Source organism: Pogoniulus pusillus, chromosome 22 (genome assembly GCF_015220805.1).
Source record: "Pogoniulus pusillus isolate bPogPus1 chromosome 22, bPogPus1.pri, whole genome shotgun sequence".
Taxonomy (NCBI): domain Eukaryota; kingdom Metazoa; phylum Chordata; class Aves; order Piciformes; family Lybiidae; genus Pogoniulus; species Pogoniulus pusillus.
The window spans coordinates 4954021-4971823 of record NC_087285.1 but is presented as its reverse complement, the minus strand read 5'-3'; the positions used below and the strand labels follow the sequence as shown (position 1 = coordinate 4971823).

General features: G+C 49.5%; 1 protein-coding gene across 4 annotated transcripts in view; it reads right to left on the bottom strand.

Annotated features, from left to right (window-relative positions):
- The window catches only part of FNIP1 (folliculin interacting protein 1), a 90231-nt gene that overhangs the window by 37467 nt on the left and 34961 nt on the right, over positions 1–17803 (bottom strand). For all 4 annotated transcript variants that reach the window (XM_064161541.1, XM_064161544.1, XM_064161543.1 and 1 more), the window contains one exon: positions 15626–15752. In XM_064161541.1, the coding sequence (XP_064017611.1) occupies positions 15626–15752 (127 nt within the window). The remainder of the gene's footprint in view (positions 1–15625; positions 15753–17803) is intronic.

Here is a 17803-nt window from a genome sequence, read left to right as displayed (position 1 = left end):
CACCTCTGACGCTGCAGAAATGGCTGTTCTAGAGGCAGGACTAAGAGAAAGGATGGTACACCAAAGTGTTTAAAGGAAGGATGGCAAATTAGGCTCCAGCTGTCCTCATCTTGCTCCCTTTGCCCAGTAGGGCAGAGGTGACAGAGCAGTGTGATGGACACAGGCATCCAGAGTGACCATGTCAGGCAGCTCATGCTAAGGAGCAGTCCCTGATATATAGGAACAAACACTGACTGGGAATAATGGAGCAAGAATTCAGGAGAGATTCCTGCTACAAGGGTAAGTGGAGAGAAAAGACACTATTTTTATGCAGTGTCTATATCCCCTAGTCCTTCTACAGAGTGGCACAGAGGTGACATGCTCCTTTTCTTCTCAGCATGAGGGAATTGTGAGGCTGAAAATGGACATAGCTGAAAAACAGACTCAGTGTAACAGAGAAGCTAGGAAAGCTTCACAAAGTGATGGAGAAATGGTCCAAGGGGTGAGTTCTGATAGAGATTTGGACACCAAATGTGGAAAAAATAAGAGTTAGAAGGGCTCAGGTGGAGCTGGAACTGACCTACAGGATGGATAGGATCTGTATCCACCCTACCCACGCAGTGTTACCAACCACTGCCACAGGAGATGCTCCACCACGGTTCTCCTGGCTGTTCAAAGCCATTAGTGATTTCCTTTGTGAGTCCCAGCATCCACCTCACTTAATGCTGTTCACACCAGCATCAGGCAAACCCTCCTCACCTCCAGCTGCTGCTGTGTTTTTCATAGACTCGTTACACTCCAGCACACCCACGCAAGGTTGGCTTTATTTACATCTGCTGGTGGGCAGGCAGCACCAGCAGACAGAAATAGCCTCACACTGCTCAAATTTACATACTAACTCTGCCCTAGGACTTCCTCCACTACCATTTCCTACACAAGCACCCAACCAGTCAGAGCAAGCTGGAGGCAAACCCTGCTGGAAGCAAGGTTCAAGGGGCAGATGGAAATGTAGAAGCACTGTTGTGTGTCACGGCTTCGTCTCTGGACTCACAGGTTCACACCACGAGCTGCCCCTTCATTCAAGCAAGGCTCAAGCTTTAATAGCTATGACAACAAAAGGGAAAAGGCATGGAAGTGTGAAATATCCAAGGCTCAGGGTGGTAACTTCATCACTCTGCTCAATAATGAGCAATGACTGCCCACACTGCTGGGGTGGGATTTTCATGAGGGACAAGATGGGATCTAGAGAACCAGTTTCACAAGGAATAGCTGAGGGATCTGGGATTGTTTAGTCTGGAGGAGGCTGAGGAGAGACCTCATTGCTCTCTACAACTCCCTGAAAGGAGGATGGATCCAGGTGGGGGTTGGTCTCTTCTCACTACTATCAGATGATAAACTGAGAGGAAGTGGCCTCAAATTGCACTAGGGGAGATTTAAGTCGGAGATTAGGAACAATTTCTTTCCTGCATGAGTGCTCAGGCATTGGAACAAGCTGCCCGGGGAGGTGACGGAGACACTACCCCTGGAGGTATTCAAGAAAGGTGTGGCCGTGGCACTTGGGGACATGGTTTAATGGCCACGGTGGTGTTGGGCTGATGACTGGACTCGGTGATCTTGGAGGTCTTTTCCAACCCGAACAACTCTGTGATTCCCATGCCTTTGTCCTAAGCTGGGTGCCTTACTTTCTGGGTTTGGTTGGGTTTTCTTTGGCTACAGCTTGCCCACCGTTGGGGCAGGTGACTTTTACTTGGCCCCAAGGGTGGGCAAGATTTAGCAAAGCAGCAGAAGAGCACAGGGATTATCGAGCACCATGCAGCAGCCTGCACTGCTGCTCCTACCAGAGAGCTGCTGCCGCAGAAAGTCTCAAGGAAAAACGTGCAGACAGACCACGAATTTTGTGGCAAGAGGGGAAGGAAGCAGCCAGCAGCTGCTGAGTCCTGGGCTTCGCTGCCACAGAGCCTGCCACAGAAGGCTGCTCTGGTTACGCCAGGGCGGTGAGGAGGCTGAACTCATGCAATGCGCAGATCTGCTAATGGCCAGAGCACAGTACACAATGGCTGGAACATGTGAATGATCATCATATGACTGCAGCAGGAACTCGTGAACTAGGATTGCATTTTATCTCTGACACAAACAACAATGTCCTCGGCTAGGCAAGCATCATGTGATAAAACCACATAAAATCCACAGGGTTACAGAAGCTTTTGCAGGCAAACCGCATTTCAGCTTGCATTTTCCATCAGATGTTGAAAGTTCCTTCTAACTACAGCTTCCTCCAGACTGCCAACCCAACAAATGCATTTCTACAGGTGGAAAACAAACAAACACACACACACATTGCCTGTGCATGTGAAAAAAATAGGCAGAGGTTATCAACTACTCACGTTAAAATCACTTCTTCTCATGAGCACTGCTTTTTCCCCCGCCTCTGCACAGCAGCTTTCCCCAGATCCACTGGGGAGTCTGGTATCTTAAAGTAAGAGTTGCCTCATTTAAACAGCAAAGCAGGAAAAGGGCTCTTTGGTCTTTGCAGTGGAGTTTAATCAACCAAGACTCCCGCTAGAAGCCTACAGAGGAGGTCAGGATCTTTCAGATAACACTTCCCAGAACCTCTCGAGCAGTAAATGCCTCTTAAAAGGCAGATGAATGTCGGTGCCTGCTCTTCAGCAGGTGCTTCAGAATAACCTGTTGGACAATGAGATTAAGCACCTGCGATGCCCCTCTCTCCTCTGTGGTTTCTGACTCCAAATGTCAACGAAATTGTAGATGCTACAAATCTCGAGATATTCTGCATCAAAGCAAGGGGATTACCTGCATTCCTACCTAATACTCCAAAGACATTCAAGCCAGGTTTCCCAAAATAAAAGAGCCAACCTAACCATTTAAGAACCGTGCACTGGGAAGCTTCAAAGTTGTGGATTTTCATTCCAGATAAGACAAGAGTTGCAACAAAACAGATCCCCTGGAGCAAGGCTTCTGCTGGAGTCCTCCACAACGCCCACTTTTGCTGGAGAGCAGAAGGGCTGCTGGAAGGATGCCGCTGGCAGCTGCTGCTCCTGGCTGCCAGGCTGCTCTCCCCGCTGTGGTCACACTTTGTTCTCTCTCTGCCAGCTCGCTGCAGATACCGCCCAGCTCCAAAGACTTCCTGGCAGCCACAGATCTTACATTAGAGGTCATCAGTTGCTAAAAGTCTTGGAGACCTATCAGGTAGGCTGAGGATAATTGAAGAGTACAATGCCTTTATAGTACAACAGGGTATAAAGGAGTTTTCTTCTACACTTCTGCTTCTGGGAGTCGCTTTGCTCCATCTCTGTCAGCAAAGACCTTTAACTCTTTCCCACAAGGTCTAGGAATTAATCAATAACTGGAAAGAACATGCCCAGTCCTGTACATGGGATCGGTTCTGGTTTGGGGGTAACTGTAGAATCATAAACTGGGATTGGTTGGAAAACACCTTTAAGCTCACCCAGTCCAACTGTTCTCTAACTCCTGCAAGTCTGGTGCTAAACCACATCCCCCAGCACCACATCTCTACCTCTTTCAACCTCTACAACATTCGACCACCTCCCTGGGCAGCCTGTTCCTGTGGTTCTGTGGCTCAGTGAAGAAGTTTCTTCTAATGTCCAGCCTAAACCTCCCATGGTGCAGCTTGAGGACATTTCCTCTTGTCCTATCACTTTCTCTTTGGGAGAAGAGACCAAACAATGGCATCATGGCCCTGACCAGGAACAGTGTGGCCAGTAGGACAAGGGAGGTTATTCTGCCTCTGTGCTCAGCACTGGTCAGGCCACACCTTGAGGGCTGTGTCCAGTTCTGGGCTCCTCAATTCAAGAGAGATGTTGAGGTGCTGGAAGGTGTTTGGAGAAGGGCGACGAGGCTGGGGAGGGGCCTGAAGCACAGCCCTGTGAGGAGAGGCTGAGGGAGCTGGGGGTGTGCAGCCTGCAGCAGAGGAGGCTCAGGGCAGACCTCATTGCTGTCCACAACTACCTGAAGGGAGGTTGTAGCCAGGTGGGCTTGGGCTCTTCTGCCAGGCAACCAGCAACAGAACAAAGGGATAGAGTCTCGAGTTGTGCCAGGGCAGGTTCAGGATGGATGTTAGGAGGAAGTTGTTGGCAGAGAGAGTGATTGGCATTGGAATGGGCTGTCCAGGGAGGTGGTGGAGGCACCGTGCCTGGAGGTGTTTGAGAAAAGCCTGGCTGAGGCACTTAGTGCCATGGTCTGGTTGACTGGCCAGGGCTGGGTTCTAGGTTGGGCTGGATGAGCTTGGAGTTCTCTTCCAACCTGGTTGATTCTATAACCCCCACTTGGTTCCAACCTGCTTTCAGGGATTTGCAGAGACCACTCAGCCTCGTTTTCTCCAGGCTGAACAACCCAAGTTCACTCAGCTGCTTCTCACCAGACCTGTTCTCCAGATCCTTCACCAAATCCATTGCCCTTTTCTGAAGCCACTCCAGCCCCTCAATGTCCTTCTTGGAGAGAGGGGTCCAAAACTGAACCCAGTACTCCAGGTGTGGCCTCACCAGTGCTGAGTACAGGGGGAAAGTTTGGGATAATAAGAAAGCTGAAAGGAGCCTGGTGTATTGGACTAACTGCAGCCTGTGCATGTGTGTTAGAGCTGTGAGTGACAGAAGGAAAGAGAAATGCCATCATCTGCTTTGCTCTTTCCTACCTCTCTGCAACAGCATGTGCTCAAATACCACTGCGGTGGTAGCGGCAGCAAAAGCTATCTCCAAGCAAAGCTGCTGCTTTTCAAGAGCTCTGTACCTCACTTCTAGAACAGGTCTTGCTGCCAGGCTGAAAAATCATTCCAAAACAGAGCAATTAACCCTTCTGCTTCATTCATCTGCCTCGGTTGATGTGTGCAATTAAACCTGTGCATCCACCTCTGACAGGACAGTCACCTCACGAAGCATTCACCCCTTCCCTGGGACCACCCAAGTATCTGCCAAGGGCAGCTGCCAAGGGCTGTGTTCTGCATTCATTTCCACAGCTCTCAACCTCCTCCAGCACTCAAAGGTCAGGGAAAGAACAAAGACACCCCTCAGCTCCCCCACTCCACTGTGCTCTTCCACCTCTGTTCAGAGAGAGTAAGCAGAGCTAAGAAGGTGGGACTTGGTCTCTATGCTTACAGCTTTGTCTGCTCAGCCTGGGTCACTGGAAACCTGTCCACAGAGAGCCAGAGAGAGACCAGAGTCTCCATTTCAAACAACTCACCTAAAAGCAAAAGGCTCACTATCCAATTACTAATCCCTCAAAGCAATTTGCTGTTCAACATTTATCCAGGGCTGAAGTGTATTAGGACACGTGGCTAATCCTGGCTCATTGGGAGCAGCATGCCATTTTCCTGCTTTGGGATAAATATGGCATTTGGAGGGAGAGAAATTGCCATAGGAGGGGATCAAATACCAGACAGGCCTTAAGTGAAATGACCCCAAAGAGAAAACACAACCAAGTCACATGGCAAAAGTCAACTTTGTGCTCCCCAAATCCAAGTCCACTGCTGCCCTTCTAGAGCTCAGGTTCTGCACCCTGGGCCACTCTTCAAAGAAACACAACAAACTGCTTCTGAAAACCCTCTTCTGCCTCCAGGTCCTGGGAACAAGCCACTGCCCTTCAGTTTCTTGCCTTTCCCCCTCCCCAGCCAAGCCACCCAAACTCTAGAGTCCTGCTCAGCACAGCACACAGCTTGGCTCTCGAATCTTTCCTCCTTCCTCTTCCTCAGTGTTCCCTGATACTCCTTCTTCCTCCCTTGACTTGTCCAGCAACACAAGAGGCAACAGGTCAAACAAACCCAGGAGGTTCCATCTGAACAGAGAGAACCTTCTTTGGTGTGAGGGCGCTGGAGCCCTGGAACAGGCTGCTCAGAGAGGCTGTCTCTGTCTCTGCAGAGATTCCAGACCCACCTGGACACTATGATTCTGAGCAAGCTGCTGTGGGTGACCTTGCTTTAGCAGGGGGGTTGGACTGGATGATCTCCAGAGGTCCCTTCCAACCCTTGCCTTGCTGGAATTCTGGACTCCATGCCTTCCTCTAGAGGCTGATTTTAGACTTAGGAAATCGTTTGGTTTCTTCCATGCCCACCAGTGCTTCTCTCAAGTCAAATCCTGAATGGTAGCTGCTAGCTTAAGTTACCAGTAGCTAACATAAAAAGGGAAATGAGCAGCTAAAGGAGACAGGCAGCCCCCATGCCTGAGCTCATTCAGCTTGCTCTAAGGAAAGCCTTGACACAAGGTTCCCCTTCCCAGCTTCTTCTTTGGCTTACTCCTCACTTCTGCCTCATGGCCCCATTTCTGTGGGAGTCTTTATCCCAGTGGATTGCCCCTCGTACTTCAGCTGGTCTCTGCACACTGACATTTCTGCAGACACAGTTCGCGTCTCACAAGAGCGGCAGCACAGCACAATACAGCACAGCCTGCACGTTACGTTAGCCCAACTGCAGTGTCAAGGTTGAGAAGCCAAGCACACCGTGGAGAGGCAGAGTCAAGGCTGAAAGCTCAGCACGGGCTGAGCCAGCTGCAGCTTGAAAAGATGCTGCTTGCTATGCTTGACTTGAAATTCAAACCAGGACCAGCTATCACAGCTCTTGGAGGAACAGGTCCTGGCTTGGACACTCAGTACAACCCTGTGAGGTGGATATGTGGGACTTCACACAGGCACAAGACACCATGCAAGGAGGTGAGCAGGGCTGGTAGGACATGCAAGTAGAATGCAGACAAGGAGGTGTTAGAGGAACAAAGAGCAGACAAGCACAGAAATGAGTCTGCTAGCAGAAATCAGTCAGAAGACAAGCACTCTCACCTGCAGATCAAGTAATAACCTCTCACCAGCAATGAGACGCTTGCTAATCAAAGACTATCCTGCTGGAAGGGACCTCAAAGACCATCTGATCCAGCCCTTCTTAGGAAGAGCACCATCTAGACAAGATGGCCCAGCTCCCTGGTCAGCTGAATCTTAGAAGTGCCCAAAGTGGGGGACCTCACCACTGTCCTGAGGAGATGGTTCTAGTGGAAGAATTGCCCTCGTGTGTCTAATCAGAATCTCCTCAAGAGTAACTTGTATTGGTGACTCCTCATCTTCTCCATGTGCCTCCTTATAAAAAGAGAGTCTCTATCTTCTTTGTAGCCACCCTGCAACTACTGGAATGTGGTGATAAGGTCTCCCCTGAGCATTCTGTCTTTGTATGAAGAACATACTCTGAAGTAACTCTCCAGAGCACACAATGGATCAAATCCAAAAGCTTGCCCTTAGGAGCACTTTGATTCTCAAAAATCCAAGGGATGTGGATGCTTAGGTGTGGACTGTCTACTAGTCATGTCACAGGCTGCCATGGTAGATTCAACATGCAGATACCTCTTCTGAGACATTTGCTCATGACCTATCACAGGGCTGGAAAGCGCAGCAGCCCTCTGCTCTGCTGGGACACCCTGGCATTGCTCAGACAGGGAAGCTCCCCGGTTTTCTGATGCACATGAGGCAGCAGCTTTCCAGCTCTGCTTGCAGAGCCTGGCTGATCAATAGTCCATCCCCTGGACAGCCAGGGAAGAACCTTTTGCTTAGCACCAAAAAAGGTATAGGTCTCACAAAGGGGATCTCTCTGCCTCCCCCACGCCAAGTGCCCACAGCTGCCTAAGGCAGATCTGCTGCCGGCCTTGGTGGAAGCGCCTGACACAGCCCTTGGCCAACATTCCCACTGGAGCAGCTGCCAGCCCTCTCAGTCACCAGGCTGCTGCCTCTTGGCTCTGCTCACCAACTTTAACTCTAGCAAGACCCAGGGAAAACATCACACCTCCTGCAAAACTGAAATGTCTTAATGGTCACACTGCAAATTCTGAGCTGCCTTCTGTCTGCCTCTGTCTCCCAAAGTTCTTGTTCAGCCAATACTGAGCTTTACTGAAGGCACAAAGAGGCTGATTTAATATCCAATGGGAACACACAATTCTTATTTGTGTTGTAGTCACATTGTCCTCGTGGATAATATGAAGCTAGTAATGCTTTAATAATTAGAACCCAGCTTGGTGTGAGCACTAACTCTGCAGTTTGCACTCATCAGAAAGTTGGAGCCTACTGTTTTATGTCATGAAGCATCTGTGTCTGGAAAACTTTGCTTGGATGATCCTTAAATTTTATAACCAAGTCTTCCCTTAGAGAATTCCATCTAAACATAAGGAGGAACTTCTTTAAGGCTGATGGAGCACTGGAGCAGGCTGCCTAGAGAGGTGGTGGAGTCTCCATCTCTGCAGACACTCAAAGCCCAACTGGACGCGTTCCTGTGTGACCTTATTGAGGTGAACCTGCCTTAGCCAGGGGGGTTGGACTGGATGATCTCCAGAGGTCACTTCCAACCCCTACCTTTCCATGCTTCTGTGTAATTCCAGTGACTGAGCTATGTTCAACCTTGGCCCATCACACATAACTCTTGACATCTGCAGAGATGAGCTATATAAAGCAGAGCAACGTGGAGCTCACCTTGCTGCAGGCATTCAGCTGTTAAATGATAATTGCCTTCACATCTCACAAGCAACAGCAAACGGGACCTGAAGAGCACAGCAACATAAAGCAAACCAAAACTCTCTGGGTCCTCTGCATTAGGCTGATTAGACTTCAACCAGAACAGTCTGGCCTCTGCTAGGGCTCCCTGCAAACTCTCCTCTGCTTTCTTTGCAAATCCAGAGGTATAAAACCTGTTAGGAGATGGGATGGGGAGGGAAAGGGGGATGCAGAACCTGGAGGAAGCAGCAACACAACAGGTTGCAACTGGTCACGTTCTGTGGTGTAGTAGCCCAGAAAATGTCAAGCAGCCAAATAGAGCAGAAGTTTCTACAGCCTTCTCAGTGCTTACTCATGGAATCATAGAATGATCTGAGTTGGAATGGACCTTCCAAGGTCACCTGCTCCACCCACCCCGCAGCCAGCAGGAACATCTGCAACTAGAGCTCCAAACAACCTGACCTGCAGTGGTTCCAGGGATGGGGCATCCACTGCCTCTCTGGGCAACCTGGGATAGTGTATCACCATAATGAAGAACTTCTCCCTTCTGTCTGAAGTAAATCTCCCTCTTCTAGTTTCAAACCATCAGCCCTTCTGCTGGCACAACAGGCCCTGCTAAGAAGATTGTCCCCATCATTTGCTCCAACTGCAGCCTCCTTGAGAGACATCACCCAAGCTGCTTCTCACTCTGTCATGATGCCCAACCCATAATTCTTAAGAAACACTCTTCATCAGTCCATGTAGGCTGAAAAATAGGAATGAACCATGACAGTGTTCTTTTAGGAGCTTACAGAACTGTACATTGCAGCACAGTCTCCTCTCATTAAGTGCATGGAAAGTGGTTGTAATTTCTGTGGACCAGCAACTCTTGCCATTTTTCTCCTGATTAGTGCAACCTTTGTCTCAGAATCTCTTACAATAATGCTTTACACTTCATTTATCTCACATAATAAATAAGTGTGGCCAGCAGGTTGAGAGAGGTGATTCTGAAACTCTGGTGAGACCTCACCTGGAGAGTACTGTGTACAGCTCTGGGGCCCCCAACACAAGAGAGATATAGATCTGCTGCAGTGGGTCCAGAGGAGGCCACAAAGTCAGTCAGAGAACTGGACCACCTCTGCTATGGGGACAGGCTGGATGAGTTTGGGCTGATCAGCCTAGAGAAAAGAAGGCTCCAGGGAGACCTTAAAGCAACATTTCAGTACCTGAAGTGGGCTGCAGGAAGGCTGGAGAGGGACTGTTTAGAAAGGCCTATAGCAATAGGGCAAGGAGCAATGGTTTGAAACTGGAGTAGCTTAGATTTAGAATCACAGAATCAACCAAGTTGGAAGAGAGCTCCAAGCTCATCCAGTCCAACCTAGCACCCAGCCCTATCCAGTCAACCAGACCATGGCACTAAGTGCCCCAGCCAGGCTTCTCTCAAACACCTCCAGGCACGGCCACTCCACCACCTCCCTGGGCAGCCCATTCCAATGCCAATCACTCTCTCTGCCAACAACTTCCTCCTAACAGCCAGCCTAGACCTCCCTTGGCACAGCTTGAGACTGTGTCCCCTTGTTCTGTTGCTGGGTGCCTGGGAGAAGAGCCCAACCCCACCTGGCTACAGCCTCCCTTCAGGTAGTTGTAGACAGCAATGAGCTCTGCCCTGAGCCTCCTCTTCTGCAGGCTGCACACCCCCAGCTCCCTCAACCTCTCAGGAGGAAGTTCTGCACTATGAGGCTCGTGAGACACTGAAACAGGTTGCCCAGAGATATGGTTGAGGCCCTGTCCCTGAAGACATTCAAGATCAGAGTTGTGGCCCTGGGCAGCCTGCTCTAGTTGGAGGTGTTCCTGCTGACTGCAGGGGGTTGGCCAAGATGACCTTTGAGGCTCCCTTCCAACCCAGTGGAAGCTGTGAACAAAACAAACTTGGACAATCTCACAGACTTGTTAGCTTTGTTTGTAAGAAGCTCATTCTGCCCTCTAAGCCCTCCTCTTGCTAAGTGTGCTCCAGACGTGTGCAGAGTGAGGTGTGTGTAACCTGTGTGTGTGCTGCCAGCGGGAAGGGGACTCACACCTCGGGGCTGCTGCCGGCTTTCGGGGGTGCTGAACAGATTCCCTTTCAGAAGGGAGAGTGCCCAGCCCACACACGGCTTGCTGCGAAAGGGCAAGAGTGCCCTGGAATGTGCTTAGAGCCAAGATCTGCCTTTGTGTAGGGCAGGGCGTGTCTGTGCTAATGGAAACGGTGATGAAGAGCAGGAAAACTGAACAACGCCTGGGACGTGGCCGGTGAGCCCCCAGCACGCTGAGCCCAGGGCTCTCCTGCACCTCCTTACCTGCAGCACCATCCTGCTCTCGCACACCTTTGTTCTGGGAGGGAAGTTCTCCTTGCCATGAGTGCTGCAGAAGCCAGACAGCATGGCAAGGGAACGCCTCCATGTATTGGCTCTCAAAGTCTGCTAACAGAGAGGCACAACAAGGATCAGAGTGCTGAAGCAATGCTCCTACAAGGACAGGCTAAGAGAGTTGGGATGCGTAGCCTGGAGAAGGCTCCAGGGAGACCTCATTGTGGCCTTTCAGTACTTTAAGAAAGCTGGGGTCAGACTTTTTAACAACAGGGTCTGTTGTGACAGGACAAGGGGTGATGGTTTAAACTAAAAGAGGGAGATTCAAACTGGAGAGGAGGAATTTTTTTTAACACTGAGGATGCTGAGACCCTGCTCCAGGTTGCTCTAGAGGTGGGAGATGCCCAGTCCCTGGAACCACTGCAGGTCAGGTTATTTGGAGCTCTGAGCAACCTGCTCTAGTTGCAGATGTCCCTGCTGCCTGCAGGAGGGCTTGGCTAGATGACCTTTAAAAGTCCCTTCCAGCCCTAACCACTCCATGACCCTAGGAGTGCCACAAGAAATAGAGGAGCTGTATCAAGTTACTGGAGATGAGTCTTGGCCATTTTTCACACCCTAGGAACAGTTTTCCTCCACCAATCTCACCCACCCATTTCACAGCTGGTGAATATTCCCCTCTGCCTTAGCAAAGGAGATAAAGGAGAGATTTACATGGAATCAGACTGGCTTCATTATCAGCCATTTACTCTGCTGCTGTTGAGCTGCCACAGTCAATGATCTTCCTGGAATAAACCAAAACTGTGAAGTTTGCAAGCTCACTCTGGAAGAACAGATCTGTCTTGCAGAGCTTTTAGGCTTTCAATAAATCAATTGTGATATGGCCAAGGGAGATTCATCCTGTACAACTTCTTTTTCATTTATGAAGTAATACTTTATAATTAATGGTGTAATAGTAATAAGCACAGCCAGCAATTTATGAAAATAAACCACTTCTGAAGATCTCTTGTCTTTAAAAAACTATTTTCCTGGCAAGAACACCTAGAAGAAGAGGAACTTAAAAGATTCTAAAGCCATTCTAATGAGTTAAAATTAAAGGGAAAGAAGTATTTTGTTCAAAATGCAGTCTGTGAAACTTCTTTTACTGCAGAAACTCCTCAAAAAGAGCTAGGAAATTGGGATCATGAGCCATGGCCATAAGAATGTTGGAGTAAGTGATGGAGAAGCCTCCAAGTCAGTGACTGGTAAGACACAAACTGATGTTAGAAGTGAAGATATGTAGACATAGGAAGTGCTTAGCACCAAGACCCCAGAATACCAATATGGTGGGGGCTGGAAGGGACTTCTGCACATCACCCAGTCCAACTTTCCTGCTAAAGCAGAACACCCACAGCAGCTTGCCCAGCATCACAATGTCCAGGTAGGTTTGGAATCTCTCCAGAGGAGAGTCCACAACCCCTGTGGGCAACCTGTTCCAGGGCTTCAGCACCCTCAGGCCTAAGTTGGTTTTCTTTATGTTAGGTAGAATTCCTTTTGTGCTTGCTCCCATTGCCCCTTGTTCTGTCACTGGGCACCCCTTAGCTCTTGCTGAGCATTGCTCAGAACCTCTCTGGGGCTGCTCTTCTCTAGGCTCTCAGTCCCAGGGCTCTCAACCTTTGCTCCACACAGAGATGCTTCAGGCCTCTCAGCATCTTTTCAGCCTTTCCTGAACTCTCTCTGGTAGAGTTCCCTGTCTCTCTTGAACTGTAAAGCCCAGAATTAGCTCCAGTACTGCAGCTGTGGCCTCACTAACAGAGAGTAGAGGGGCAAAAGAACCTCCTTGGACCTGCTGGCCACACTCTTGTAACACACCCCAGGAGACCACTGGCCTTCTTGGCACAAGAGCACATTGCTGGCTCATGGTGAACTTGTCTACCAGGACTTCCTGGTCCTTCCCCAGCCCCTGACACTCTATGATTCTAAGATTCTCCATGAAGAGAAGCATCAGGCTGGCAGCACTCAGAGTCTACAGTGCTGGATGAAGACTCTTCTGGCTGTACTCCAACACCCAACATGAACACCAGGGCTTAGGGGTAATGCTGGTTTGTGTATTCCTGCTTACAGAACTTAGTAAGTCCTATGGGTAAAACAGCAGCTGGGATCCTAAATGTCTGCTCTCACAGTGCTTTCTGCTTGCAGAACTTGAAATGTTTTGCAAGAGTTTTTAGAGATGGTGAAAAAGAAGCTCAAGGCAGTGAAATAAGTTGTCCACTCTCACACAACCACTTACAATAGCACTGTGGCCAGAAATTAATCCTCTGGTCAGAGAGTTCAGAAGGAAGTATCCTCTTTTAACTGCATCCATTACAGTTTCAATTAATAGATTACCACACAGACCACAGCAAAAGGGAAAACAGAGTTTTCAAGGCACTTGGTGTGAAACAACTGTCATCACAGCACAGAACTGAGTGGCAAAAGCTAACCAAACAGGACACAGGAAGACACAGGGCTGGGAGGAGCTTCTGACTGAGAATGTAGATCCCACCATGGCATAAAAGCACATCCTCAAATACCCATTTACATCCTGCCTCGGCCCCACCAGCACTGCAGCCCCAGGAAGGAGTCCTTCTCTTTGAAAGATCAGAAAGCAGATGAGCCCATGAACAGAGAGACCACTGCAGCATTTAAAGCTCTCATGAGTAAAAGCACTGAAGCCTGAGTAATGTGCAACTTAACAGGCATTTAAATATGGAACCACAGAACTGTTTTGGTTGAAAAGACCTTTAATATCATCTACTCCCAGTCATTCTCTAACGCCACCCAGTCTGGGGCTAAACCTTGTCCCTCAGCAGCACATCTCTGCCTCTTTGAAACACCTCCAGGGATAGGAATTCAACCACCTCCCTGGGGAACCAGTCCTTAAGAACCCTTTGAGTGAAGAAGTTTCTTCTGATAGTCAACCCAAACCTCCCCTGGTGCAACCTGAGGCCATTTCTTCTTGTCCTGTTGCTTGTTACTCTGAAGAGGAGACCAACTCTCACCTCACTCCAACCTCCTTTCAGAGGGTTGCCGAGAGCCAGAAGGTCTCCCCTCAGCCTCCTTTTCTCCAGGCTGAACAACCCCAGATCCCTCAGCCATTAAATTCTGTAGCTCTGCATATAACCAACACTTAAACAGTACTGTGAATAAACCAGAACGTTTGGGCTGCCTCAGCCTTGCCATTTCCAAGCCCAGAGCCTACATCACCTAAGTCAGTGTATAGGGTTAACACTCCAGGGGGACTAACCCTGAACCTGACCCTGGGGGTCTTGACTCCTCCCCCGGGGTGGGTCACACCACCAGGTGATGGTTAGCCCACTCCCCCCACTTCCTGTCCTATAAAAAAGAGGGGCTGCCTGTTCCCCCCTCTCTCTCTCACCACACACCTCACTCTACACATCTCTGCCTGCACACCAGCACACCACGTGGCAGACAAAGCCACCATCACACCACTCGGGTTGTATTTATACCTTTTGTATTTTGCTATTTTCCCTTCCCTATCCTTTGTAAACTTCCCTACCCCCAATACCTTTCTAAGTTGTTGTTAAACTTTTCCTTTTAACTTCCAAATCAAGTGAGATTGATTTATTCGGGTGTGCTTATCTCTCTCTCTCCCTATATCTAATCCCTTCCTTTGGGAAAGAAAGGGGAAGAGGGGAGGGCACTCTACAAATTGTTACTGAGTCTAACCCAGCACAGAGTGTTGCCATGTCAGCCCATGGCTTGGATGGCAACACTCTGTGCTGGGTTAGGAACTGGCTGGAGGGCCGGACCCAGAGAGTGGTGGTGAATGGTGCCACATCCAGCTGGCAGCTGTCACTAGTGGTGCCCCTCAGGGATCAGTGCTGGGCCCCATCCTCTTTAACATCTTCATAGATGATCTGGATGAGGGCATGGAGTCAGTCATCAGCAAGTTTGCAGATGACACTAAGCTGGGGGCAGATGTGACTGAGTTGGAAGGCAGAAGGGCTCTGCAGAGGGACCTTGACCACCTGGACAGATGGGCAGAGTCCAAGGGGATGGGGTTCAATAGCTCCAAGTGCAGGGTGCTGCACTTTGGCCACAGCAACCCCATGGAGAGATACAGGCTGGGGTCGGAGTGGCTGAGAGCAGCCAGACAGAGAGGGATCTGGGGGTACTGATCAATACCCGCCTGAACATGAGCCAGCAGTGTGCCCAGGTGGCCAAGAGAGCCAGTGGCATCCTGGCCTGCATCAGGAATGGTGTGGTCAGCAGGAGCAGGGAGGTCATTCTGCCCCTGGACTCTGCACTGCTTAGACCACACCTTGAGTACTGTGTTCAGTTCTGGGCCCCCCAGTTTAGGAGGGACATTGAGATGCTTGAGTGTGTCCAGAGAAGGGCAACGAGGCTGGGGAGAGGCCTTGAGCACAGCCCTATGAGGAGAGGCTGAGGGAGCTGGGATTGGTTAGCCTGGAGAAGAGGAGGCTCAGGGGTGACCTTATTGCTGTCTACAACTACCTGAGGGGTGGTTGTGGCCAGGAGGAGGTTGCTCTCTTCTCTCAGGCTGCACCAGGGGAAATTTAGGCTGGAGGTGAGGAGAAAGTTCTTCACTGAGAGAGTCATTGGACACTAGAATGGGCTGCCTGGGGAGGTGGTGGAGTCGCCGTCCCTGGGGCACTTCAAGGCAAGGTTGGACGTGGCACTTGGTGCCATGGTCTAGCCTTTAGCTGTGTGGTAAAGGGTTGGACTTGATGATCTGTGAGGTCTCTTCCAACCCTGATGATACTGTGATACTGTGAAATTTGGTAGAGTCTCTGGGAATTTGAATTAGAACCCAAGACAGTCAGGAGGGTGCTCACCGACACCGAAACGTCCTCGAGTTTCCTCTTGGCGCTGGAGTCGAACAAGACATTGCGTCCTCTCCTCTCGCAGTCCTGGTACACAATCAGGCGGATCTGACTCGGGTCAAACTCTGGCAGAGGCCAGCTGCAATGAGAAAAGAAAAGAGCAGAAGGATCAGTTAACCGCAGCCCTTCACGGCACTGCTCTGTCTCCATCATTTGTATATATGACTTTATTCAAGTGGAGCGCAGATGCAATGCCACTGCAGCAAGCCCTTTGATCCTGCAGCCAGAGCCGTGCCTTTTGTTTTCCTCTTTCCCCTCCACTTGGCAAATTTCACTGGCACCACTACCAGTGATCCATGACAACCATATACAATGATGTGCACGGCCCTGCTAGCTCCTGTCCTCTGTCTTGTGATGGTTCATGTTTTCATCCAGCTTCTGGAAAGCAAAGTCACAGGACTCAGCTTTTATGTTCAAAGGCATAACTTGGAAACTTCACAATTCAGAAGAAGAGGGAGGGGGCAAAAAAAGGTATAAATAATAAATAAATAAAATAAACAAAGGTATAAAAAAAAGAGCAGTGTGACCGAGAGGACAAGGGAAGTTATTCTTCCCTTGTATGCAGCACTGGTAGGGGCCACATCTTGAGTCCTGTGTCCAGTTCTGGGCTCCTCAATTCAAGGGAGATGTTGAGGTGCTGGAAGGTGTCCAGAGAAGGGCAGCAAGGCTGGGGAGGAGCCTGGGGCACAGCCCTGTGAGGAGAGGCTGAGGGAGTGCAGCCTGCAGCAGAGGAGGCTCAGGGCAGAGCTCATTGCTCTCTACAACTACCTGAAGGGAGGCTGTAGCCAAGTGGGGCTGAGCTCTTCTGCCAGGCACTCAGAAACAGAACAAAGGGACACAGTCCCAAGTTGTGCCAGGGGAAGGTCTAGTCTGGATGTTAGGAGGAAGCTGTTGTCAGAGAGAGTTATTGGCATTGGAATGGGCTGCCCAGGGAGGTGGTGGAGGCACCATCCCTGGAGGTCTTCAAGAAAAGACTGGATGAGGCACTTAGTGCCATGGTCTAGTTGACTGGATAGGGCTGGGGGATAGGTTGGACTGGATGATCTTGGAGGTCACTTCCAACCTGGTTGATTCCATGATTCTATGAAATTCCCACTGGTCTCTCCCTTAAGTAATGATCACAGGATGTTAGGGGTTGGAAGGGACCTCCATAGGTCATCAAATCCAAACCCCCTGCCAGAGCAGGACCAGAGAATCTAACTCAGGTCACAGAGGAACACATCCAGACAGGACTTGAAAGTTTCCAGAGAAGGAGACTCCTCAACTTCTCTGGGCAGCCTGTGCTAGTACTCTGTTACCCTTACAGTAAAGTTCTTCTTCACGTTGAGGTGGAACTCCCTGTGCTGTAACTTTATACCTATTAACCCTTGTGCTATCACAGGGCACAACTGAGAAGAGTTTGTGTTCTCTCTCTCTAAACCCCCAGCCCTCAGATATTTATAAACATTGATTAGGTCCCCTCTAAGTCTCTCTTTACCAGATCAAAAAGCCCCAGGTCCCTCAGCCTCTCCTCATAGGGGAGTTTCTGCCTTTGAATTTCTGCCTTTGCACTCATGAAGGGATCTTGTCTTTAGGAGTGCTCTGTACCCATCCTCTTATTGAATTTCCACTTGAAAAAGGCAGCCATCACTTTAAAGCCCAGCAAGCACTGTTGCCCATGGGCTTGGGAATCTATTTTCACCCATACCTTCTCCATTCTTGGAAGATCAGAAACAAGATGCCTGCTCTATCCATTAAACCAAGAGGAATCATCTTTCAGCTAGTTACAAGCCATTTCCTAGATCAAGTGACATTCTATCTTCCTTATCCTTGGCTTCTAGGCAAGTAGCATTAGCATGAAACTCCAAGAAGTCAGTAACAAAGTCCTGGAACTTTCCAGCCATTAATGAAGGATGGAAACTCCCAGTTTACAGGAAGGAGCACCCAGAAGCAACAAAGCCAGGCTACACATGGCTTTGAGCTGATCTAGTTGAAGATGCCTCCACTTACTGCAGGAGAGTGAAACTCTCTTGAAGAGCCCTTCCTATCCAAAGCAGTCTATGATTCTCTGATAATATGGATTAAAGTAAACCTGACATGATAGACTCCAAGACTATGGTAACTTTACCTCTTCTCTGTCTCTCTAATTCA